This window comes from Strix aluco, chromosome 21 (genome assembly GCF_031877795.1).
Source record: "Strix aluco isolate bStrAlu1 chromosome 21, bStrAlu1.hap1, whole genome shotgun sequence".
Classification (NCBI taxonomy): Eukaryota; Metazoa; Chordata; class Aves; order Strigiformes; family Strigidae; genus Strix; species Strix aluco.
The window spans coordinates 14,473,498-14,497,678 of record NC_133951.1 but is presented as its reverse complement, the minus strand read 5'-3'; the positions used below and the strand labels follow the sequence as shown (position 1 = coordinate 14,497,678).

Genomic DNA, 24,181 nt, shown 5'->3' with positions numbered 1-24,181 from the left:
GAGCGGCGCCACCGCTCTCCAGTGCCCGGGAGCTGCCGGTGCGGCCCCGGCGGAACAGAAATTACAGCACAGGGACCACGGAGCCGGTGGCAAAACAAGTGGAAATTAATAAACTCAGAGACAGACTAGAGCAGAGACAGGAGTAAATGGCACATATGATACAACCATACAGTAAGCGAACGGGCGTCGTATATGGGAGTGATTAGAGGTTGGGGTTTTTTTTTTTCTTTTTAATTTTTCTCTTTAATACGTTGGAATTGCCCAGACTGGTCCAGTACGACATCTCAAACCTGACGGGGACGCACAGCATGAAAACACCCCGGAGCGGGGCTGCGGGGGGGATTCCCGGGACGCACGTGCCGGTGCTGCCGGCGTCGCGGACGGGCGGCCCCACGGCCGGCACCGCGCGGTGTGGGAATGGCTCAGAGAAAAGCGGGACCCGAGGGGTGCGGGAGGGTTCGCCGGAGGGGACGGGTTTTCCTGTGGCTGCGTTGCTGCCCACGCCCGGCCGGGTGCTGGGATCCATCTTCCCGTTGCCGATGAGGAGGGAGCTCGGCCGGTGCCGCCGAAGGCCGTGGCCCGGCTCAGCCAGCAGCTGCACGAGGCCATGATGGAAACGCTCTGCACCCACACAGCCGGAGCTCCTGCCCCCGGTGCCGTCGAGGGGCAGCTCCCTGCCTGCCCTGCTCCCTGCCTGCCAAGGCTGGTGGGTCTCAGCCCGTCCAACGGCAGCCGAAGGGTCTGGCAGCAGCTCTCCGCCCGCACAGGAGGCTGTAGGGGGAGCAGACCCCCCCCCCCGTGATGCCGGGGAGGGCGGTGAACCCCACACTCACCTCCGTGTCCCCGTGGGGAGAGGGGCACGTGGGGAGAGGGGCAGCAGCGCCCGGGTGCATGCAGGGATGGGGGGGGTCACCCCAGCCATGCTAACGTGTCCCTCCAGCTTTTCAGGACAAGCAGCTGCGCAGGAGCCACCCGGCCCACGAGAAGCCCAGAGCCCCTCGCACGCAGCTGGGGGCTCTGCCACATGGTACCCCCCCACCCAAGAGCCCCTGGCTGTACCCTTCCTGCACCCCAAAGGGAGGGACGGGTGGTGGGTGGGGAGGGGGACAGAGGGGTCCCCGGCGCTGGAGGGCAGCTGGGGACACTGCGGTGGGGAGCGCTGCCTGGCAAGAGCTGCTGGGGTGGCTCCCCCACGGCGGGGGCACTGGTAGACCTGCTACGCAGCCGGGGCAGCTCCCGCCACTCCCGAGGGTTCGGTTCCTTCACAGCTGCCCGGGCACCAGGGCTGAGCGCGGCCCCGGCAGCGGGGTCCCCCCGCACCCTGCTCAGCCCTGCGGGTCCCTGTCCCTGCCCCCTGCACGCGCGCGGCAGCTGCCGCAGCCCGGGGACCCCCGTGGCCGAGCGGATTTTCATGCTGTCTCCAGGAATTGATATCAGCTTGGACCAGTCTAACATCTCGCAGGTTTTTTTTCTACTGGCTACTGGAATGCGCTCGTTTGGCTTAGGGGTCCTCGATGTCGAGAAACTCTTGCTTGGGGGGGGCCATGCCGCGGTACCAGGCGCACGAGCCGTCGCTCCTCTTGATGCAGGCGTAGTGCTTCGCCTGCCGCCCGTCCACGTTGTTCTTCTCCATCGCCCAGTCTGTCCAGAGACACTCGTCCGAGGAGGAGACGAAGCAGGGGATGGAGAGGCAGCGCGAGATCTGTGCACAACAGAACGACACCGTCACTGACAGCCCCGAGGTCAGCTGCCCCCCCAGCTCTGCACCAGGGATGTGGGGCTGCCCCTGCCCCGCAGAGCCCGGTGGGGATGCTGCTCCGGTGTGGGGGGACCAAGGGAACCCCTGGGTGCAGGTCCCGGGGCTGGACTCGGTTCCCAGCCGCCCCCCGCACAGTGTCATCCTTGAATGACGGGGAAGAGCCTCTCACCGTGGAGCCCACGGGGCCACGGAACCCGCCAGCACGGGGAGGGGGCGCAGCCCGAGCTCGGGGGCTGCCTGGTCACTCACCTTGCACTCACAGCCCATCTGATACCGCTGGTTTAGGCTCTTCTTCTGGGTCGGGCTCAGCGAGTCCCAGGTGGAAACCAAGTCGCAGAGTGTGATGTGCATCTTGCCGTTGCCCTCTGACTTGCCTGGGGAGGGGCCAGACAGAGTGCTCAGACGGTCCCCCCAGGTGCCCCAGGGCCCAACGCTGACTCGGGGTGCCGGGGCCTCAGTCCAGCCCCTCCCGGCGTTCACCGGTGAACCCCGGGGAGCAGAGGCTCATCCCCCCTGAAGCTGCCCCACCACAGCCCGGAGCTGCCGAGTGCTGCCAGGACACAGGAGGAGGAGGGGGGGGGCCCGTGAGGCAGCAGGGCCACCCGTGTCCCCGAGAGCCCTCCCTCGAGCTGCCCACCTGCGATGAGATACTCCTTCTTCCCGCCGGTGTCCAGCAGCCGGCCGCACACGGCGGTGGATGGGGCCGTGTAGATGAACTCGATGTCCTTGTCGGGGCCCTTAAACATCTGGGGAGAAGGAGCAGGAGTGAGCGGCCGGCACAGAGGCTGCCCCGGCCCCCCCGGCCCCCACGTGCCCCATTACCTTGATCTGCTTGATTTCATACTGGATTCGTTTGATCGGATTCCCGTATATATCGTTCCCCGAATCCACCTCTTTCGCAGAGACGGCCTTTGCTCGGATCACTGCAACGGAGAGGTGTCGAGGTCAGCAGGGGCGCCCGGGGACCCCAGGTGCCCGCCCCGGTGGGACAGTCCCGCTCAGCCCCTCCACCCCACAGCGGCTCCCGCCCTCGCACGGGGCCGGCTGCCTGCAGCAAAGCCCAGCTGCCTGCAGAGCTGGCTGTCACACGCTGTCCCCAAAGGGATGGGGCTCTGGCAGGCACAGGACGGGCAGCGTGGCAGCAGCACCCTCCTGGCAGGTGGTACAGGCAGGTCACCCCAGGATCGCCTGGCCCCGCTGCCACCAGCCGTGCCACACCGGTTGCCCTTGGCCAGCGCTGGCCCGGTCTCTGCCCAGACCCTGCCCGGGCTCATGCTCGTCACCCAGATGGCACCAGGACAGCTAAAACCCGCCAGCAGCATCCTGGGAGCACTGTGGTATTTGTCCCACTGTCATTAATTAAACCGGTCTCTGACAAGGGGCCCAGCCAAATGCCCGTGTGGCCAGGCCAGGCTGGGGGAGGAAAGGGCAGAGGGAGTTATTTGCAGGGTCACCTTTGGGTGCAGAGGGAGGTGGGAGTCACGTCCCTGTCCCAGCTGCTCGCCACAGCCAGTGCAGGCACAGGCGCTGCCCTCCAAGTGCCAGCACAGGCAGCTCGTGCCAGGGTCCCCTGCCAGCCCCTCTGCATCCCCACATCGGGGGAGTGGGGGTCCTGAGACCAGGCTGCCTCCGCACCCCACAGCCAGAGCGGGGGGTCCCCGTCCCACCACGGAGGGGTCCCGGCTGCCACAGGGCGATGCTCCGGCTGCCGGCTCCCTGCCAGACCCCCGCTACTGCCGTGTGAGCCTCACGCCGTGCAGGCGCAGAAACCGCATCCACCGGGGTGTCACTTCCTGCCCTTGCTGCCTGCAAAACTGACCTGGGGACGCCGACGGCCGGGGTGGTGCAAAAACACCACCCGGGGAGGGGAGGCAGCGAGCTCCCCAGCGGGCAGCCCCGAGCAGCCCGGCCAAGGGCAACAAGGCCACGGCCCCGGGGGGGGGGGTCCCGGTGCTCAGTGCTGGGGGACAAGGCCGGGTGCCCCCGTGCCGGTGAGGACGCGGCACCCTGGAGCCAACTCTGCCGTGGAAGGGTCCCTGCGGTCACGCTGCCAGCACAGCCCGGGGACACCCAAACCGGCATGTGAGCGCTCGGCACGTGGCAGTGACCTGCAGGCAGGGCAGGCAGCAGGCAGGCAGCAGGCAGGCAGGCAGCAGGCAGCCAGCTCACCCTGACTCACCGGCTGGGCACAGAGCGGCTGGCTCGGGGCTGAGCTGTGCGGTGGACGCAGCTGCTCAAGCACGTGGGGCCTGGGTCCCTGCACCGAGACCTGCGGCTCCCTGCCCGGCTTCCTCCCGGCCGCCCCGGGCAGCACCGGGGATGCTGACGGTGTGAGGGCAGCGGCTACAGCTCCTGCCCAGCACCCTCAGAGCCGGGGAGGGGGCCTGGCTGCAGGGCAGGGGCTTGTGGGGCTCCCCCCTCTGCTGGGGGTACCCCAACCCACCGGGAGGCCAGCACCCCGTCCCTTGTGCGTGCCGCGGGCAGGGAGCAGGGACCCACAGGATGGCCGGGGCAGTGGGAGGGCAAGTGCCAGCCGAGCTGGGGACCCGGCTCGTGTCCCCCACCGAAAGGTGGGAGCAGCCAGGGACGTGCCGGGGGCCGCCCACCAGCCCGGCACAGACACACTTGCCTCCTTTCGCCCGGCACAGCAAGGAGAGGGAATCTGACCGTGCTCTATAAATACCAGGGGGCAGGGGGGCACGCGGACGGGCTATTTGAGCTGAAGGTCGGAGGGGCACGGCCCCACGTGGGTACCGGTAAGCGCCAGCTGAGTTTACTCTGGAAAGGAGAGGGCGGTCACCAGCCCTGGCAGGGGCCAGGGAAGAGACTTCCCAGAACAGTCGCCCCAGGTCAACGCGGGCACTAGCAGACACAACCTGCCGGTACCGGGGCTGCCCCGAGGGCTTTCCCGGCTGTGCTCCCCTCCCCTGGGGCAGCCCCCACCCCGCTCCCCACCCTGGCTGGAGGGGCTTTGCTTGGCACCTGCAGACACGGTCCCTGCCCGCTGCCTGTGCCCGCTCCAGCACACCGGGGTCGCCGCAGGCCTGGGCCGCCCCTCGCCCCCGACCCAGCCGCTGCCGCGTCCTGCGGCGAGCCGGGCCCTTCGCCGCTCCGTGCGTGTCTGCGGCGTAACTTGGGGGCGAGCGAGCTGGGGAGCCGACTCCGGCCCCGTGGCTCCAGGCGCGGAGGAACGGTTACTGGTTCAGTGGGCTCCAGCCTTTTCCATTCACGTGCTGATGAATCACTTGACAAAAATGCAGCCCAATTCTAGGCGGATTTGTTCTGAACAGTGCGGCTTTGTGGAGGGGACGGCTGCGCTGCGCTTTCCCCGCCAAGACCCCAGCAGCGCAGCCAAGCTGCTCCGCACCAGCCAGGAACCGGAGCGGCGAGGAGGGCGAAGCCGCAGGGATCGTGGCGGGGAGCCCCAGAGGAGAGCCCGGCTGAGGTCCCCGCAACGAGGAGGCAGGGCCGAGGGGCGGAGGGAACCCCCGGGGGCGCAGAGACCGGCAGTCGGACCTCCCCAAGTGCCAACGCTGCCATCACCACTCCTGCCACCGGCCTGGGCAGCCACCAGCTGCCGGAGCCCAGACCCTGCATGAGGCTGAGCCGAGGCTCCCGGCAGGCGCAGCACCGTCCGACCAGGGCAGCGCTGCTCCTTCCCCAGGCAGGACAAGCTGCCACAAGAAGATGCACCGTGGAGCAACCCCATCCCGGCAGCATGGGACCCCACTGGTGACACCCCCTGTGATGGCCCCCAGGGCCGCGAGCCACGACCACCCCACAATGAGGACCTGGAGCTCCCCGGGGACAGACGGGGGTCCCCTCGCTGCCCTCTGCCCCCAGGGTCGGTCCCACCACGGCGTCCTGCCTCTGCACCGGGAGAATTCACCTTTAACTCTGCACAGAAGCTGCTGCGTGAGCAGAGCCACACTGGCAGCTGGGGCCTTCGGAGCCCCGCAGCTCCTGCCCCCCCGTGCCCGCTGCCTCGGGGGACTCAGGGCTGGGGCCGGTTCCGAGGGGTTTCAATAATCCGCCCCCACCTCACTGCAGTGACCCGGCGCGGCCTGTGGCTGCCACCCAGCACCGCTGCCCACAGCGGGATGCGGTAACGGGCACAAGGGCAGGCAGAGGGTGGGGGGTCTGGCCCCCGGCTGCAGAGGGGTGGGGGTCCGTGGGGAGCTGGTGACTTCCCTCCCTGACCAGCCGGGGCTGCCTGGGGCCGAGGAGTCCGGGCATCCTGCGGCAGAGCGGTCCCCATGCCACGAGGAAGGTCCCCACATTGGGGACCAGCCGACCCTGCACCGCTCCCCCCGTGACCAACTGGTTCAGACTGGGGCCACGCTGCAGCTCCAGGAGCAAAGCTGGGTGCAAATAGAGTCACCCAGTGCCACAACCCCACCGGGATGCCCCTCTGGGCTTGCCAGCCGGGGCAATGCTGTCCTCCCCAGCTCCCGCCACGCTCTGCCCCAGCCGGGGGGCTGCACCCCGTGTTTCTGGCTGCTGAGCAGGGGGTTCCTGCCGTGGACAGTTGCCGTCACAGCAGGAGCCGCCGTGGGCAGGCGGCGGTGAGATGCTGCGAGACCCTCTACGGGGAGATGCAGCAGCCCCAGGTTCTCCCCAGGGAAGGAGAAAAGGGTGTTGGGAAGCGGTGACCTGCCAAGGGGGGAAGCGGTGTGGGCGCTGCACAGTGGCAGCACCAGGAGCCTCCGCCCCGGGATGTGCCAAATGGCCGCCCCTTCTCCGCCATCCCACCCCGGACGCCGTGGGGCAGCCCCACCAGCACCCGCCCGCGGCTGCCCGGGAAGCGCCGGTGCCCGCAGAGCGCGGAGCCAAAGCTCCCTTCTGCGGGGGTGCTGGCACCCAGCACTGCCCACCTGGCACCACCAGCCCGGACACCCCTCCCCGCAGCGGGGGCAGCCCCAGGGCCACTCCAGCCCCGCTTGAGGCCAGCGGAGGTGGGGGAGCCACCAAACCACCGCCGGGAGGGACTCGGCCCCAGCCCCGCCTGGCACACGGGCAGCAACCAGCCCCCAGGAGCCTGCCCGCACCCCAGGAGCAGCAGAGCGGGGCACCCCCCGCCCCAGCACAGCAGTTTCGGGGATGGGGAGGCAGGAGGGATGTGGAGCTGAGTGAGGGGGCTGAGCAGAGGCCACGGGGGCTCCACCGGTGCCTGGCAGTACCCAGGGGGACGCGGGGGGCACCAGGCCCCACTCGCCTGCCGGCCTGCGCGGGAGCCACGGGCTCTGTGCTGCCATGGCCGCGTGCGTCATCCCGGGCCTCTGACGGGAGCGGGATGGGGCCCAATCAGCGGCGGCCCCGGCAGTCAGCCCACGGCCCCTCCGCGCCAGCCGCACGGGAAGGGCTCCGACCGCCGGAGCTCGGCAAGGCGGCACCGGGGACCGGCAGCCCCCCGGCTCCAGCAGAGCTCGGCAGGGCCGGCCGGGCAGCCACGCTCGCCCTGGCAGCCCTCGGGCAGGGACCGCTCCCCCCGCTCTCCCCAAACCCCCTCCTCTGCCTGGGCCCTGCAGCAGCCCCCACTTTTCCCCCCTGCCGCCACGCTGCCTGCGCCCCGTCCCGAGGAACCAAGCGCTGGGACAACTGGGATCGGCACAACGCTGCCAGGGGCTGCACCCAAGGTCCCCCCCGTCCCTGGTGGCACCCCGAGCCCCACTGACCCCTCCTGGTGCCACACAAGGCCAAAGCCACGTCCGTGCCCAGAAGGCATCACCCCCCTCCCGCTGCTCCAGGGGAGACCACGCAGAAGTGGCCCCAGCAGAGCAGCCCCCAGCCCCCGCCGCCCTGGCACAGCCCCGGCGAGGAACGGGAGAACGGGAGACAGGGCAGCCCCGAGCCCTCAGGCCCTGCAGAAACCCGCTGTCCTGGGGGCCAGGGAGCGCAAGTGCTGGGTTGCTGGCTCCAAGTCACCAGCTCCGGTGAGGTGACTCCCAGCCCCTCGGGCACCCCGTGCCCACAGCAGAGAAACGCAGCCCTGGGCCCCGGCCCCGCTCCTGGGGCGAAACGGCTGCAGGGGTGCGAGCGAGGGCAGGGGGGCCGTGGGGAGGCACAGACGGATGTGGCTGGCACCCCCCACGCTACAGAGCGGGGGTCCCAGCCCCACGGGGCCAGGCCTTGAACCACACTCCCCCAGCTCCCCACTACCGAGGGCTGGGCATGAGCCTTGGGGCTCATCGGCCGCCCCGGGTGTGCCCCACACCACAGGGCATCCCCCACCACCATGTCTCCACCCAGGGCCCAGCCTGGGCACGGGCCACTGCATCCGCAGCCGCCGGGGAAGGTCCCGGCAGCACCCGGCACCTCTGGGCTCCGCACACCCGTGGGGAGGGAGCCGGCTGAGGAGCCTCCCAGCTCTAGAGAGCACCCAGGGGGAGGATGAGAAGCAGCAAGAAGGCCAAGGATCACCGGCTGCAGGAGACAGACCCGTGTTGCGGGACAAACCCTGCTCCCCCCAGCCCAGCGCTGTCCCCCCAGCTCAGCCAAGGCAAGAGTGACCCGGACGAGCCGCAGAGGGGACTCGGGCTGGGAGCCAGGCGGTGCCAGCGCGGCCCGGGAGGAGGCCGCCGAGGCAGGACAGGCTCCAGGCGGGCACCGGACGGCACCTGCCGAGGGCAGCGGGGCAGCCCGGCCCGCAGGAGAGCGCTGCCTGGCCACACCGTGTCCTCCCGGGGGCCAGCGAGACGCCGGGGCTGCCGAGACAGCCGGTGACTCAGCAGCTGAGTCAGGGCTGAGCCAGCACCCCGGGACGGGCAGTGAGTCACGAGTGGCGCGGAAAGCTGATCCGGATGGGAGCGTGACGGGAAGCCACAGCCCCGCTCCCCGAGTGGGCGTGGGGAATCCCGCAGCCCAGCGACACCGGCTCGAGCGGCAGCTCCAAAAATTCAGCGCTCCATTTTGTCTAGAAACCTCCCTGTCCCCAACATGCTTCGCGGCAAGGCCAGGCAGAGCCGGGGCACGCAGGGCAGCGGCCAGACGCTGTGGGAGTCGCGCTCGCGGGGCAGAAGGGCCGGGAGCGGGGTCTGGAAGGGGCGAGGGCAGCCCGAGAATCCGTCAGGAGCATCCCGGCTCAGGAGCGGGGACAGGGCAGGGCCGGCCAGAGGTTGGGGCTGCCTCAGTGTTTGGGAATGTTACCTCTCCAGCTGAGCCCGGGGACGGCCCCGCGAAGGAGAGCGTCAGGAACTGGGGCTGGTCTGTTTGTTTAATATGTTAAAATTTAATAAGGGCATTATTCATAGAAAGAGGAATCCAGATCCCGGTGCTGCCAAGCCCTCCCTTTCAGCAGCATCCAAGCCGAACAAAGTGGGACGGGGGAGAGGAAATGCCTGGAAATAAGGAACAGACGGGAGGTGACCGAGCCCGGCGCTGCCTCTCCCGGGCCGGTGCCGGCTCCGTTCTCCCGGGCCGGGGCCGTGCGAGAGGCGGCGGTTCGCGGCCTTCCCCGGGGCCATCAGCTCCCCGCGCTGCCACGTACCATCGCGGTGTAATCGAAGTTGGAGGAGGCCGGGCTCGCCCGTCTCACCGGGGCTGCGCCGCGGGGACCCCGGCCCGGGCCCGGGCCCGGGACAGAGCCACGTTCCGGCGGCTCCTCGCATCGCCCGGGGACGCCCCGGGGAGCGATGCCGGGCGCGGCCGCGACGGTCCCCCCCCACCGCCCCCCCCCCCCAACCCCCGGAGACGGCGAGACGCGCGGGGAGGGACGGACACACCCCGGGCGGACAGACGGACGGACGGACGGACCGCGCCCGGCCGCGCATCGGCTCCCGCCGACACACCCCCGGGGCCGGCCGGGGCGCGGACCCGCACCGGCGCGGGGCTGCGGGCAGGTGCCGGGGGCGGCTCTGCCCGTTCCCTGCCCGCTCCCTGCCCGCTCCGCTTCAACTTTCCGCCCCTTCCCCCGCCGGGAAGTTCGCGCGGGCCGGGCCGGGGCTCCGGGGCTGCTACCGGGGCGGGGGGGGGGGGGATGGGGGAGGTTCCGGGGCTGCTACCGGGGTCCCTGGCGGGGGCTGCGGGGCCGGTACCGGGGGCTGCGGGGCCCCGCGGCGGAGGGGGCTCACCTATGTCGGCGTTGCAGAAGGCCTGTTGCGGGTGGATGGGCGAGCAGCTGCAGGCGTCGGCCGGGCGGGCCCTGCCGAGCAGCAGCACCGCCAGCCAGGCCAGCAGGCTGGGCAGCGCGGCGGGCATCGTGCGGGGGGGCTGCGGGCTCGGCCACCCGGCCCACGAACCGCATCCACCGCCGGGCCCGGCCGAGCCGCCGCCGGGAAGTTTTGGGGTCCGGCAGCCGCGGCCCCTGCGCTGCTTTTCTCCGGAGGGTGTTTTCTTCCTGCCTCCCCCCGCCGCCGCTCGGCCTCGCTTTTTAACGTACTCCGGGGATTTGCTGCTCCTCCTCTGCGTGGCGCGGGGCCAGCCCGGCTGCTCCCGCCCCTCCGCAGGATGCGGCTCCGCGGCCGCGCTCGCCCCCCCCCCCGCCACCCCCCCCGCCCCCGGGGCGAGCCCCGCGCATCCCGCCCGCCCTCCGCGGCCCCGGGACCCGCCGCCCGGGCGGGAAGGGGGGTACCGGAGCCCGGCCCCGGCTCGCAGACCTGGCGCCCGGCCGTAAATTGCCGGGGGGGGGGCGCTCAGGGCTGTGCCCCCGCCTTCCTTCTCCTCCCCGCTCATCCCACCCCCCGTGCCCCCTCGCCTGCTCCCACACCGGCCGCGTTCACCCGTGGGTCCCACACTGCTGTGACTTGCCCGCAGACCCCGGGGCTTCTTCCCCCTGGCCAGCAGCCCCCCCTGCCCTGGAGCACACCCCCAAACCCCCCCCCGGCCCTGTCCCAGCTTCAGCCACACCGGCAGCACCCGCAGCCCCCGGCCCAGCGGCTGCACCACCACGCTCCGTCTCTCCAGCGGCGCCTTTGTCCCCACGAAGTGGGCAAGGAGCCCAGCGCGGCCTCTGGCCACGGCCACGGCCTCTGGGCACGGCCAAGCCAGGCGCCGCGGGCACACGTTGGCAGGGACAGCCAGCGCCGCGGCCACAAAACCCGCTCCAGAGCCAGCTGCTCGCCAGAGCTGCCCCGCCAGGGCTACTCGCCTTCGAGGGAGATACCAGAGCTGCTGCCCTTGAGGATGAGAAGAAAGAGCAGAAATGTCGGCAGCAGAACCCAGGTCCGAGCCCTGCTCGAGCCTGCAGGAACCCGTGGGAGGTGACTCTGCCCCCACGGCACTGGGATGCTGGATGGAACCTGGAAAGGGGACCTGGAAAGGGGGCTCCAGCCCCCGGCCCCACTGCACGGCACACGGCCTGCAGATGCATCGCCGCGGGGCCTGAGGAGCCATGGGCCCAGGGACACTGCGGCCTGGTCCCGTTCACAGCAAGGCAGGGGCTGACGGTCCCCTCACTGTGCCGCTGCCCCCGCAGCCACCCTGGCCCCCGATATCCCGCCGGCACGAGGAGGGGTGAGATGGGGTCCAGCCAGGTCAGTGGGAGAAGGGCCAGCACAGGCGGGCAGGGCAGCCGTGGGATGGTCTGGGGGCACAGGGGGATGTGGTACAGGGAGCCCCCCCTTCCCTGCAAGGTGCAGAGCTCCCTGGCTGAGCCCAGGGATGAGGAGGGGTCACAGGGCAGGGCCAGCCACCAGGCCAGCCACTGGGCCAAGACAGGTGCTGCAGAGCCGCCGGCCCCGGGCCAGGCGGGTGAGCGAGGTCAGGAGAGGCTGTGCCAAGCGAAGCGCAGGCAAAGGTCGAGTGGCCGACGTGGCCCGTGGCCAGCTGGCACCCAATGTGGGCTGGGGTGCCCCAGGCCGGGTGCTGCGCAGTCCCAGAGGCCATGTGCAGGGGCCGGGGCCGGCTCTGCCCACAGCGCCGCGGACGGGCCCGCGCTGAGGAGCTGAGCACGTCTGCTCGCAGCCCAGCGCCGGCCTGAGTCATTGTCTGGGCTAAACGAAAACACGTGTCCTCGAGCGTTGCTCGCTCCGCTCGCCGAGGTGCCGGACACTGTAAACAGCAGCGGGGGGGGCCCAGCCTGGCTGGGCTCTCGGGGGGGGGACACCCATCCCTGCCAGCTCCCTGCACCGTGCGTCCTCCCACCCAAGCGCAGCCCAGCCACTGCATCTGCAGGCCCCCTCCCTCCCCCCGAGTGTGGCCAGTCCCCGCAGCGGCACAGGCAGGGGAGGCACCCCAAGGCCCCCCCAAACCGCTGGGAGACACCCCGACAGCCCCAGCACACGTTGGTGTCAGCTGGGGGCTCGTGCCTGGAGCTACAGGACAGCCGCTACTAAGCTGTGTCTCTGCCGCCCCCCCCTCCCCGCCCCCAGCACCGGCACGCCCCAACAGCGGCTCCGCTGACAGCATCCGCACAGGCACCCGAGGTCGCCCCAACATTGCCCTGGACTTGTTCCTGGGGGGCCCCAGACTGCAGCCCGGCTCCGGGGGAAGCTGTCAGGGTTGGGGGGGTCCTGGCACCGCAGTCACCCCATCCCCCACCAGCTCTCCCCTGCCAAACCGGGGGGGCACCGCGGAGCCAAACACCGGTGGCTGGCGTGGAGCTGTGCTGCCCTGCACGGGCAAGGGCTCGGCTGAGCGGGGGGAGCAGGCCAGGAGCTGCAGCCCCGGCGTTACTGAGGTGGGAAGGAGGCCCCGGGGGCCTGCGGTGGCCCACGTTTCGCACTTTTGGCTCCCGAGCCCTGCGCAAGTTCCTCCTGAGGGGTGATTTCACAACACTGCTGGTGAGCTCAGAAGGGTTCCCCGGCCAGCAAAGCCTGGGGCTGCTGCGAACGCTTCCCAGCCGCTGCCGGCCCCGGGGAGCCGAGCTGGTGTTTCTGGCTCTCCCTCGCTGCGCCCGGCACGGCAGCCCGGGCAGCAGCCACGGCCACGCCGCCTGCCAGCTCCCGGCCACCTCCCTCCGGGCCCCGGCTCTTCCCAGAGCCAACAGCTCCAAGTCTGGAGGCACCTCCAGGGCCTGAGCTGTGGACACGGGGCCAGCAAACCTTGTTCTCCTCGGGGTGCAGGCTGGGAACGGCGCGGCCCAGGTGCAGGGACGTGCCCACATTGTACCCAGCCACGGCCGCTGGCCCCATCAGTGGCTTTGGGGCCACACTTGCCTACCCCAGCCCCGCCATGCCGGTACAGTGGCGCCAGGAGCAGCCCCGGCCCCAGCTGCTGGGGCTTGAGGCCGCTAAAAGCCACTTCCCTGATGCTACCGGCAACGTGGGAACTGCTGCGTCCCCCTCGGTGACAGGGGCAGAGGGACGCTGCTGCAGTCCCCTCCCACATGAGACTTTTCCCAGAAAACAGCGCTCGGGGCCGTGCGTCACCCCGGCCATCACCTCACCCAGCTTACAGGAAAAGGGAAGGAAAACCAGCTTCTGGGGAAAAAAAACCTGATGAAATCCCCCGAGGCTGTGACATCTGACAACCCTTGCCAGCCCTGGCTGTGGCCCTGTCCCCTCACGTCACCCTGATGCCGTGAGGGTCAGGGACGGGGCAGGATCCGGCCAATCGCACCCTCAGGGATGCTCCTCCCCCAGGGATGCTTGTCCCCACGGCTCCGGTACCTTCCCTGGCATGTGCCAGGGACACGGGGCAGGGGTTCTCCTGCAGAGTGACCCCAGGACTGGCTGCCAGCACGGCTGGGCTCCAGGGACGGCTCACACCTGCTCTCCCATGTACCGGGATGGGCCCGGTGCCCCGACTGGACACCCCCCTCCACCCGGGGAGCATGGCGGGGCACGAGGAGAGCTGCAGAGCTGGGGCTCAGACCCCTCCTCGGCTGCAAACGCAGAGCCCGGATGTCACCAGAGCCACCGACTCACCGCAGAGGGTTCCTGTCGCAATTAGGGACTGGCACTAATGGCTGCGGCGCAGGGACCTGCTGGGGCTCGCAGCACCCTGTGGTGGCAATCCCTTGCCACCAGGTGCCACTGCCGAAACACTCGCACCACGCCTGCTGCAGCAGAGCCAACGCTTTACAGGAGAGGTCAAGGCCAACTACAGAGCTGGGAGCGCTGCCCGGGGCATGCGCTTGGCTAGGAGCCACTGGCAGGGCCGGCCCCAGCGCCCCTCGGCCTCCCTCACCCCTCTGGTCCAGCGCAAAAGTCGGTTAAATAAACTCAATGCCCTCGTATTTCACGCTCCCGATCCTGGTCTCGGGCAGGAGGAAGCGCCCGTCCAGTGTGAAGGCCATGATGTAGCTGGCGATCTTGCCGTTGTCCTCTTCCGATTTCAGCGCCACGATGATCTGGTCGTCCGTGTTCGGGATGAACTTGAAGGAGGAGAAGCCGTGGGTGGGGACCACCTCGCCCACACGTCCCACCGTCACGTCCCCGAAGTCCTGGGTGGAGCTCAGCAGCAGGTTGGTGCCTCGCCGCTCATCCGCCTTCTCGTTGTAGCGCTCGTGGCTGGCGCGGCGCGGCAGGAAGAACCAGCGCTGCAGCGTGTCGCTCCAGGAGGCCGACTCGTGGATCAGGTACCCTGCGGCGGGGAGCGGCGTCTGACGGCACCGGGCAAGCGGGGACCCGCCCAGCCACGGCGGGACCCTGCGCCCTCCCAAAGACCCCGCAGCCCTGCGCAGGCGACCGCTGCCAGCGTTTCTGCCTCCTCCTGCCCTGTTGCCTGCGCAGCAGCCCCCCGCCCCAGTCCCTCCTGGTGCCGGACAGGGGCACCCCGGCACTGCCAGCTCTGCCCGGGGGCCTGGCTGCCAGGCACAGCGCCGGCCGAGCCACCCTCCAGCGGCTCGTGGCACAGACTGGGGAGAAAACCGGCCAGGGACGGCTCTGGCCTCCCCGCCAGGACAGGGGGAGGTCTCTGCCCTCCAGCATGTTTAAGTCTCATGCCAGTCCCGGTATCTACGGGGAGGGAAAACCCCTGCAGAGGGCACGGGGCACGGGGTGGCAGGCGGGAGCCTCGCTCGGTACCTGGGGGCCGGATCCCGGCCGCAGCCCTCAGCGCGTTGTAGTTGGCCACCCAGTTCTCATGGCCCACGTCGCCCTTGTAGCCGATGACCTTCACCCACTCGGGGTTCTCGTTCACCACCTCCCCCGTCGTCGTGGTCCACTCCTTGCCCAGCCCCCCCACATAGAGGTGCTCGTCCTTCACCGCCAGCCACTCCGCCTTGAAGCCTGCAGCGGAGAAAACGCCGTGAGCCGGGGCTTGGCCAGCGCACAGACACCAGCCCGGCCCCCACTCCCCCGAACAACGGGCCGCTGCTGGGCACAGCCTCCCCCCACACAGCCAGCTGGTCCCCGGGCAGGAATTGCCCCCATCCCAGCTGGGTTTACGGGGTCACAGAAAAGGTGCACCCCCCCCCGGCGAGCCGCAAAGAGCCAAGGGCCTCAGTGGCTCCAAGGGGAGCTCACCTTTCCCCACCGTGCCGTCCCCGTCCGCGAGGATCACCCAGGGCACCACCTTGTTGCCCTCAACCTGGTAGACCACTCCTGTCCGGTCGTCCACGGCGTAGAGCTTCCCGTTGAAGACAACCAGGTCGGAGAGCTCCATGCCCCTGCCCTTCTCGGCCAGGTGGGACTGCAGCACGCTCTCGTCTTTGTCCCACTCCACCATCACGCTGTCCCCGCTGTCCGACAGCACCAGGTAGCCCTTCTTCAGGTAACTGAACCAGGTGTGCTCCTCAGAGCCCTGGGACTGCGTGTCCAGATCCGCGATGACTCCGATGCGGTAGCGCACGCCCTCGGGGTTTCTCTGGGGTGGGGACAGGGGGTAGGTGTCATTGTAGCGGTCCCCTGCCCGCAGGCCGAGCTGCCAGTTGCGAGGATTGGGTGGGACGGGCCGTGCCGGGGAGGAGCGGTGCAGGCAGAAGAGCAGCAGCACAAACCCCACGCAGGCTGACGACAGCACGATGGCCCTCCAGCGCAGTCGGAAGCGGGGGTCAGCACCCTTGGTCATGGACGCGAGGACAGGCAGGCCACCCACGCTGATCCGGAGGGGGCTCATAGACTCATGGCAGGGCGGGCCGGGCATCAGCCTGGGGGCGAGGAGAGCCTGGTGGAAAAAGGGGAGGAAACGGGTCAGAGAGCTGGAGCCTGGCGCTGCGCTGAGCTCGGGGGGCGGCCAGGAGGGAGAGGCGAGGGGCCCCATCCCCTCTCTGCCTCACGCAGCGTGCCAAGGGGGCTGCTTTGCTGTTGGAGCCACCCTCAGCCCCTTCTCACCCCCTCTCTGCACCCCCAGACCAGCCCCGGTGTGCCGGCAGCCCCCGCACGACCTGCTCAGCACCTCTGCCTGCCCCGGGGCCCGCAGCAGCCCAGGCGGGGAGCTGAGGCACCGCGGCCCAGGGCGAGACCCTGCGCCCCATCTTGGGGCGTCCTGCTGAGCAGTGTCCCCGCGTCCCCGCACGGTCCCAGGGGGAAGGAGGTTCCTCTCCGGCAGCCGAGGACAACCCTTGGTGCCTCCGGAGTGGCCGGCCTGGCCCAGCTCCCGTGGCCCCCAGGAACCGGCCCTGCAGGTGAGCGGTGAGCGTGTCCCCAAGCCCCACGGGGACACCGTGAGACACGTGGCAGCTCCGCCTGAGCAGGATGCCAACGCCTGAGCAGGAAACGAAGCGCCCGGGTCCAAGGGACAAACACCCCGACCTGCCCAGCCTTAAAGCCGCAGCAGCCCCCCCTCCCCACCCCACCAGGCCTGCCCACGGTCACAGCGTCTCCTCCGGGCAGGACTCGCCTGTGGGCACCTTCAGCCCAGCCCAGGCTGTGCCCACCCACGGGGCCAGGGCGCTGCCACCTCTCAGCGTCACCTCCCTCTGTGCAGCACCTGCAGTGCCTGCAGACGGGCACTGAGGACTGGGCAGGGGGCAAGCAGCCCCCCAGGACTGGAGGCGGCCCCAGCACCACCCACCACGCACCGCACTGGGGCAAGGACCCCCAGCCCGGGGCAGGGCAGAGGGTTCCCAGCCGCCAGCCCAGGGATGTCCCCAAAGGGCCTGTCACTGGCCGCGGTGGGGCTGCGGGCCCAGCGCTGGGCACCAGCCACGCTCCCCTCAATGTGCCTTTCAGCAGCCCGAGGGGCGAACAGAGGCTGCATTGAGCGTGGGGGGCCGAGCCCCGGCAGGGGGGGGCGCTGCCGGCGGCGGCTGGGACACGGGAGAGCCCGTGAGGGACGGCCGCTCGCCCCGGGGCCCCGCTGCTGCGGGGGACAAACCCTGCGGGGAGGGAGCACCCCTCTGTCCTGCGGAGACCCCAGAGCATCGCCCTCTCGGGGCCCCGGGGACCCCGCGCCCTGCACCGCGGCTGTAGGGACCCACCGCACCTGCCCTGAGCACGGCCCCGGGACCCCCGGCCCCCCCGGGCATGGGCACGGGGACCCCCCGGGCACCCCTGGGAATGGACACAGGGTGCTCCCGGACATAGACACGGGGACCCCCCGGCCCCTCCAGGCGTGGGCACGGGGTCTCCCCCGTACCGGACACAAGGACCCCCGGCCCCCCCCCCCGGGGACCCCCGAGCCCCTTCCCCGAGCGAGCTGCCGGGAAGGCGGCGAACCGCCCGAGCTGAGCGGGGCCCTGAGGGCCTCCACCCCCCTTCCCGGGGACCCTCTGCCCGGGGGCCACGGCCTCGGGGACCCCGATACTCCCGCCCAAGCCCGGTGCTTGAGGCCCGCGGTGCTCCCGCCGCAGCCCGGCGGGGACACCCGTGCCGCAGGCCCGGCCCAGCCTTAGGACCCCACGGCGCCCCCCGCCCCGGTGTCCCCGCTCACCGCGGCGCCGCCCGAGCGCAGCCGCCCGCCTCCTCCCCCGCCGCCGCTGCTGCCGCGCGCAGCCGCCGCCGCCGCCTACAGCTCCCGGCAGCCCCCGCGCGCCGCTACGGCAGCCGGCAGCAGTCAATCCCCGCGGCCGGAACTACAACTCCCTTCAGCCCCCGCCCGCCCGCCGCGCCGCGGGGGCTGATGGGAGTTGTGGTCCACCCCGCGGCCGAACCGGGCCGGGCCCGGCGGGAAAGGTCCGACCGGAGCCGACCCCCACACCCGGACCCGCCCCAGCGCACGGGCGGTTGGAGCCCGGCATCGGGGAAGCCGCCGTGCGGGGGCCGGAGCCGGCCCTGCGGGGCGGTGTCTCTGCCCCGGGTGGGCTCCGCCCGGCAGCCCCGGCGGGCACGACCCCGGTGCGGCGCCCGGTGCGGGCTGGCCCCAGCCCCGCGGCTCCTTCTGCCGCCGCAGCGCTGGCCCGGACGCGCCCCGTGTGTCGTACCCCCCCCAAAGTCACTTGGGGTGCGGGGAACAGGGACAGATCCTGCCCGGCGCTGTGGGACATGTGTGTGTGTCCGGCTGCCCGCGAAAGGCCCGTTCCCGGTCGGGGCCGCGCAGGCTCCGGTGCCCCCGGGGCTGGGGAACGGGCAGCGGCTCTCCCGGTGCGGGGCTGGGTCCTGCCCCGGGGCGCAGCTGCAGCCGCCGGGGTCCCACCCCCCCCCCGTGCCGAGTCCATCGAAGCCCCCAGCATGTGCCACCCCCAGACCCCGACCTCGGGCCAGCGCCGGTGACGGCTGTGGGCCTGGTGCTGGCCGGCGCCGGGAGCACAGACGGTTAACGGCCGCGCTGCTGGGCTCCCATCTGGCGGTGGGAGGGCTGCGCCTCGTCCCGCTCCTCCGCTGCCTCCTTCGCTTTCTAGAAAGTGCGTTTCCGCCCGGGCCGAGGGAGGAGAGGCCGTCGGGGTGGGCGGCAGCCGATCGGCCGCGGGCAGGCTCTGCCCCGGGCCCGGGGGCTCCAGGGCGGCAGCGGGGGGATGCTCTAGAGGCAGCAGCCCTGCCCCAGAGGTAGGTGGGGGGGCGGGTTTGGGGGGGGCCCTGCGGGCCCGTCTGTGGGTGCCATTGGCGACGGGCGCTGCGGCCTCACCCGGGAGGCAGCTCTGCCTCGGGTGCCCTGGGGTGCGGCCAGCGAGGGGGACCCCGGTCCAGTCAGTGAGCAAGGGCCCTGCCCGCGGGGGGACCCCAGGGCTGACCCTTACGGTCCCGAGGGCGCAGCCCGGCCCCCAGCAGCTCCGGGCGGGCAGGCGCTGGGGGGGGGTTACTGCTGGAGCCTGCGGCGCACGCTCGGCCCTGCACGGATCCACCGCGGCCCCCCCAGCCCTGCGCCCACAAAGCCAGTCCCCACGAGCACGTCAAACCCAGGCTGGGCCACCCCCGGCATGTCGGGGGGGGATGTGGTGGCTGCTGGGGTCCTCAGCACAGCGTCTGGCTGCGGGGGCTGCGACCGCCCTGCTGCTCCTTCACCACCGCTGGCCCGTGCAGCCCCCACCCTGCTGCCCACCGGCTCTGCGCGGCTCCGGGGGTGCAGACGGCTCTGAGACCCCCCCGGCTGCGGCAGCAAAAAGCGGGGGGAGCCATCCCAGCAGCAGGCCCCCAGGGGCACCGCGGCTCCAGCTGCTGCGGCTTGGGGAGGGCTGTACCCACCACCCTGCACGGGGAGGGCGAGGTGGGCGCGTGGGTCCCGCCGCCTCCCCACCGCCCCGCCGCTCTGAGCCCCCTCATCCCGCCCCCGGCGTTTGCTCTTGTTTCCTCACGGTCGTTATTGCTGCCTGGAATGTATTTCAGGATGTTTTGACTTGCAGTCCCAAGGCTTGAGCAGCCACTGAATTTAAATCTCCAAAATGCTCCTGGAGAGCATCCAACCCTGACAGGAAAAAACAGCGTCCCTTCAGCAGGGCTGGATATGCCCGAGTGTACGCGGGCACCCCCCGCCCGGCGCCTGCGGGGTGCAGGGGGAGCCGCGGGCTCGGGGCCCGGCGCACTCGCCCCCGTTTCCAGCCCTACTGCAGCCCGGGAAGCGCGCTGCCTTTCTCGGTGGGAATTTCCTGGGGAAGGATTTCTCCTCCTTGTGGAGCAGTTCCCTGCAAAGCTGCGTTTTCCCCAGGGTCGAGCCTGCTTCGGGTCCCGGGGGAATGTCTGGTTTGATGGTCCCAGAGCTGAGGGAAAGCCACGGGCTTCCCAAAACCCCAGTGGGCTGCGTGCTGTGCTCGCCGGCGTGTGGCTGGCACTGCTGGAGCCGAGCAGGGTGCAGAGAGCCGGGGCCGAGGCTCCCCTGGGTGGTACCTGCTCACCAGCCCCTCGCTGGCCGCCTCTGTGCCCGCGGATCCGCTTCTCCCCTGCCCGTGGAGCCGAGCACGGGCAGGGCCCAGGCCAGGGCATGGGCACGGAGGACACGGCACCGGGCTGCCCGCACACGCTGCCCACAGCCCTGCCTCTCCCTGCAGCCGGCAGCGCCAGCAGGACGGGCTGAGATATCGGGGTGAGAGGTGGGTGGGGGACACAGGCACCCCGGAAGTGCATGAGGGGACAGGGGGTGCAGCAGAAAAGCCCTTTGGAGCCTTTCCCCACCCTTCCGCCCCTTCCTGGCCCCAGCGAAGGTGACTCACGAGCCAGGCATCCACCCTGGCCTCAAACGCCCTCTGTGCCCGCTGCCAGCGCATGCCCGGTCCCCGACCCCACCAGCCCCCACTTTTGGGGGCAACACCAGCTGGCCCAGCCCGGTGGTCACTGACGGGGGCTCCTCATGCTCAGAGATCAGCTGTTCACCAAAACAACAGAATTCTGCCCCAGAATCCTTCCCCGTGGCCTGGCCCACCCCCAGGACATGGGGCCGTGCTGTGCCCCTTGGGGCAGGCGCTCCAGGATCGCAGCAGAGCCTGTGGCCAGCGCGGGGGGAGGCTGCGTGGGGAGGGGAGGGAGGCAAAGGCGAGCAGCCACCCCCAGCCCGGCGCTGCAGGGCCCCAGCACGGCAGCGTGTGGGACCAGCAGCCCCAGCCTGCAGCCCTGTGCCCGGCCGGTCGTGCCCCGGCACCGCAGGATGCCGGGCGGTTTGGCCACGGCTGTCCTGGTGCCTTCGGGGCGCGGGGCAAGGTGCTGCGTGCCCGGCCCCACGCCTCGAGCAGCCACGGCTCTGATAAGGGAGGGAGGGGCAGCGGGGCTGCCCAGGGTGGGCCGTGGTGCCACCGGCTACTGCAAATATTAGCTCTGGCCCCACGCAGGGTGTGGGCACCCAGGAAGGTTTTTCCCTGTGGTGGCCAACTCCCAGTTGGGGCTACCAGCCCACATCCAGGTCTCCAGAGAAGTGGGTCTTGTCTCCTTGCAAACCCTCAGACCGAGGGCCCGGGCGCAGGGGTGGGGGCCGAGGGCTGGCAGCTCTTGGGGCAGAGAAGCCCCTTTCACGGGGTGTGGGGGGGTACAGCCTGTGCTGCTGGCATCCTTCACGCCCTGGGGGGATGAAGACACCCTCCCCAGGCAGGGCTAGGGTCCCCCACAACAGGCAGGGCTGCCCCCTGACATTTGCCCCATGGTATCTAGAGCTGCCTGTAATTTTTTCAGGTGCTGACCCCCCCGGTTGCGGCTCTTGGGCAGCCATGGGAGGCAGCTGAAACCCGGCTGAGCAGGAACAGCAGCGCTTGGCCCAGGGCTTGGCTGGGCAGCCGGAGGCTGCTGCTCTGTTCCACCCTTGGCTCCCCAGGTAATTCCCTCTTCCCCGCGTGTCAGGGCTCTGGGGGCTGCGTGGCCCCAGCCCCCAGCTTGTTGGCGAGCCCAGAGCCCCTGCCCTGCCCCAAATGTGGGTCTCTCCAGGCACTCACTGGAGCGTCCCCAAGGCGCATGACCTGGCTAAAAGTATTTAGGTACAGACGGTCCCTGCAGCTGCAAGGGACGCGTGTGCCCACGCCGTGAGCTCCGCTGGGAAAGGGCTGCAGCAAGAGCAGCTTTTTGGGGCTGGAAACGCCGCTGTGCCCTGCCTGGGGCTGTGTGGTGCAACGGGTCCTGTCCTGGGCACGGCACAGGGCACAGCCGGGCTGGCACGGCAGGGCCGCTCGGCTCTGCGGCTCCCGGCTCTGCCAGGCCCTGCTGTCCCCCCTCAGCCGTCCCTGCCACCTCACAGGGCACCGCCACAGCATGGGGGGGCTTCGGGCACTCGGCGTCCTGCTGCTTTCCTGCCTGCTGCTGCCCGGCCCCGCGGGGAGCCAGAGCAGCCCCGACCGGCGCTTGCAGATGGACCCTGAGGAGGCACCGACCCAGCACCACGCTGCCAGGTGAGGGGACGCCGGGGCTGAGGCATTTTGCAGCGGGGGCCAGGGCAGCCCTGGCACTGTGAAGGGCCCCCACCCCGACCCGTAGCTCTCTGTTGCTCTTTGCTTTCTGCCCTCCCCAGGCCCACGCGGGAGCAGAAGGCCGGCGGTGCCCAGGAGGGGCTGCCCCTGCGGCCCCGCTGCGTTCGCTGCTGCGAGCTGCCCGAGCCGCGCTTCTCCTACCCCCAGTACCAGCCCCTGCCTCAGATCAACATGACCATCCTCAAAGGTGAGGGCTGGCGGGACCCCGCGCTGCCCGCAGCCAAACCCGCGGCCCGGGCACCTGCCGGCATCACCCCGGGGCCAGTGCAAAGCTGGGCTCCCAGTCTCACACAAACTGGGAGAGAAGCAGAGGGGGGATGGTGGGAGACACTCGGGGCACGAGCTGCTCCTGCTCTGGTGGCCTCTGGGCACAACTTTGGAGGCTGCATCGGAGCCCAGGGAGAGGGCAGGGGCTGGGGGGCCGTCCCTGCCGTCTCCATCCCTTCATCAGGCAAAGGGGCTTCCAGGGTTTAGAGATGGCACCCGCCTCTGACAGCACCACTGTCCCCCCTGCTTTGCCCAGGCGAGAAGGGGGACCGCGGCGAGCGAGGCATGCAGGGCAAGTTCGGCAAGATGGGGGTGGCCGGCAGCAGGGGCCACGCGGGGCCCAAGGGACAGAAGGGCAGCGTGGGCGCCCCAGGGGAGCGCTGCAAGAGCCACTACGCCGCCTTCTCGGTGGGCCGCAAGAAACCCCTGCACAGCAACGACTACTACCAGACCCTCATCTTCGACACGGAGTTTGTCAACCTCTATGACCACTTCAACATGTTCACGGGCAAGTTTTACTGCTACGTCCCCGGGATCTACTACTTCAGCCTCAACGTGCACACCTGGAACCAGAAGGAGACGTACCTGCACATCGTGCGCAACGGGGCGGAGGTGGTGATCCTCTACGCCCAGGTGAGCGACCGCAGCATCATGCAGAGCCAAAGCGTCATGCTGGAGCTGCGGGAGCAGGACGAGGTCTGGGTGCGGCTCTACAAGGGCGAGCGGGAGAACGCCGTCTTCAGCGATGAGTACGACACTTACATCACCTTCAGCGGCCACCTCATCAAGTACAGCGGGGACCCCTGAGCCCCTGCCCCACCCTGCTCCTCCTCCCCTGCGGCGGGTGGCCGGGGAGCCCCTGCGCCCCTCTCGCCCCGGGCACGGCGCCCGCCGTTACGCTGTTAGCCCTTCTAGTGCCGCGACCCCCCGCAGCTGCGCGAGCATGTGAACACCCCAACCCCCAGCTCCTCGAGGCCCATCGGCTGTGTCTGGAGGAGTCGGAGCCGTTTCCAGCCTCTGCTGCCTTTTGTGAGCCGGGAAGCGGCTGCTGGCCTGGGGCAGGCAGGGAGCTTGTTGTGTGTCCCCCCCCCCCCCTCCCCGTGCCTGCCTTGGAGCTGGGTTTGCAGGGCACAGGTGTTGGTGGCACTGGCTGGGAGCTGGCACCGAGTCGCAGCGCCGGTGCTCCGGTGCGAGGCACACACACTCTGCTCCTCCCTTGCCCTGCCGGCGCTGTGCCACGCTCTGCCAGCTCCTTCTCCTGGAAAAGGGCAGAGGGTGCTCAGCATCCAGCAGGAAAAGCAATAAAACCACTCAGGGCCCCTCTTCCCTCCCGCAGAGCACGGAGGGTGCAAGCACGGTGCTGGGTACCCTCGGGGCTGACCCTTCTCCCACCGGGGAGCGGATTGAATCGGTTCCCCTCTGCCAGTCCCTGTCGCAGTTTCCCCGCCGCAGCCTCTGCTCGGTGCCGACGCTGCCGAGGAGGAGCTGGCTCCCTGCCGGCAGCCGGGCGCGGGGCCTTTGGCCTCAACCGCTTCCTCCTCAGTTAGATTATCTGCTGGGCAGGCTTTGGGTTTTGTAGATGCAACGGCAGAGCGGGGCCCCCCGCCCTCTGTACAGCTTGTGACCACATTAAACACCCCACGATTTCGAGTCCTACTCACTCTTCCAGCGCATCCTCCTGCTTTGTGTGTGCGGACGCTCCGAGCAGCTCAGGGCAGGGTCCTGCTCTCGGAGTGTGGGGGCACCTGAGAGCCGTGGGCTGGCGAGCTGGTGGGAAGGGCAGATGGTCCCAGGAGGGCCAGGGAGACCTGAGCTGTGCTCTGCGAGGCCCAGGGAGCTGAGCACAGAAACGGCCTTGGGCAGGCTGGGGGTGGTGGCCGTGTTTATCGAGAGTCCGGATCACCCAGCGCAGTGACAAGGCCAGTGTGAGGGACAGTCTGGGACACATGGCTCCATCCCGGGACAAGTGTCCCATCCCAGGACACACGTCCCATCCCAGCACACACGTCCCATCCCAGCACACATGTTCCATCGCGGGACACACGTCCCATCCCAGGACACATGTTCCATCCCAGGAC

General features: G+C 70.3%; 3 protein-coding genes across 3 annotated transcripts; 1 reads left to right on the top strand and 2 right to left on the bottom strand.

Annotated features, from left to right (window-relative positions):
• Positions 1 to 83: 83 nt before the first annotated feature.
• Positions 84 to 10,144, bottom strand: TIMP2 (TIMP metallopeptidase inhibitor 2). The gene is made up of 5 exons (XM_074847294.1): positions 9,829 to 10,144; positions 2,582 to 2,682; positions 2,397 to 2,505; positions 2,009 to 2,133; positions 84 to 1,702 (listed from the first exon to the last, which is right to left on the bottom strand). Exons 1-5 carry the CDS (start codon positions 9,953 to 9,955, stop codon positions 1,502 to 1,504), a joined length of 663 nt encoding a protein of 220 aa, XP_074703395.1. The 5' UTR covers positions 9,956 to 10,144; the 3' UTR covers positions 84 to 1,501.
• A 3,554-nt stretch (positions 10,145 to 13,698) lies between these two features.
• CANT1 (calcium activated nucleotidase 1) lies at positions 13,699 to 17,498 on the bottom strand. The gene is made up of 4 exons (XM_074846854.1): positions 17,453 to 17,498; positions 15,106 to 15,745; positions 14,665 to 14,868; positions 13,699 to 14,221 (listed from the first exon to the last, which is right to left on the bottom strand). Exons 2-4 carry the CDS (start codon positions 15,722 to 15,724, stop codon positions 13,851 to 13,853), a joined length of 1,194 nt encoding a protein of 397 aa, XP_074702955.1. The 5' UTR covers positions 15,725 to 15,745; positions 17,453 to 17,498; the 3' UTR covers positions 13,699 to 13,850.
• An 814-nt stretch (positions 17,499 to 18,312) lies between these two features.
• On the top strand, positions 18,313 to 23,759 carry C1QTNF1 (C1q and TNF related 1). Its single transcript, XM_074846868.1, has 5 exons — positions 18,313 to 18,504; positions 21,052 to 21,190; positions 21,608 to 21,758; positions 21,878 to 22,023; positions 22,360 to 23,759. Exons 3-5 carry the CDS (start codon positions 21,622 to 21,624, stop codon positions 22,908 to 22,910), a joined length of 834 nt encoding a protein of 277 aa, XP_074702969.1. The 5' UTR covers positions 18,313 to 18,504; positions 21,052 to 21,190; positions 21,608 to 21,621; the 3' UTR covers positions 22,911 to 23,759.
• The last annotated feature ends 422 nt before the right edge of the window (positions 23,760 to 24,181 follow it).

What these genes read in the sequence shown, in the direction of transcription:
- CANT1 (XM_074846854.1), bottom strand. Translation starts at nt 15,724, where the DNA reads ATGCCCGGCCCGCCCTGCCATGAGTCTATGAGCCCCCTCCGGATCAGC. An exon ending in GGACGGCACGGTGGGGAAAG is followed by an intron (nt 14,869 to 15,105) that starts GTGAGCTCCCCT and finishes TCTCCGCTGCAG; the next exon opens with GCTTCAAGGCGGAGTGGCTG. An exon ending in GGCCGGGATCCGGCCCCCAG is followed by an intron (nt 14,222 to 14,664) that starts GTACCGAGCGAG and finishes TCCCCGCCGCAG; the next exon opens with GGTACCTGATCCACGAGTCG.
- TIMP2 (XM_074847294.1), bottom strand. Translation starts at nt 9,955, where the DNA reads ATGCCCGCCGCGCTGCCCAGCCTGCTGGCCTGGCTGGCGGTGCTGCTG. An exon ending in ATGAAATCAAGCAGATCAAG is followed by an intron (nt 2,506 to 2,581) that starts GTAATGGGGCAC and finishes CCTTCTCCCCAG; the next exon opens with ATGTTTAAGGGCCCCGACAA. An exon ending in AGATGGGCTGTGAGTGCAAG is followed by an intron (nt 1,703 to 2,008) that starts GTGAGTGACCAG and finishes TGTTGTGCACAG; the next exon opens with ATCTCGCGCTGCCTCTCCAT.
- C1QTNF1 (XM_074846868.1), top strand. Translation starts at nt 21,622, where the DNA reads ATGGGGGGGCTTCGGGCACTCGGCGTCCTGCTGCTTTCCTGCCTGCTG. An exon ending in ACCCAGCACCACGCTGCCAG is followed by an intron (nt 21,759 to 21,877) that starts GTGAGGGGACGC and finishes TGCCCTCCCCAG; the next exon opens with GCCCACGCGGGAGCAGAAGG. An exon ending in CAACATGACCATCCTCAAAG is followed by an intron (nt 22,024 to 22,359) that starts GTGAGGGCTGGC and finishes TGCTTTGCCCAG; the next exon opens with GCGAGAAGGGGGACCGCGGC.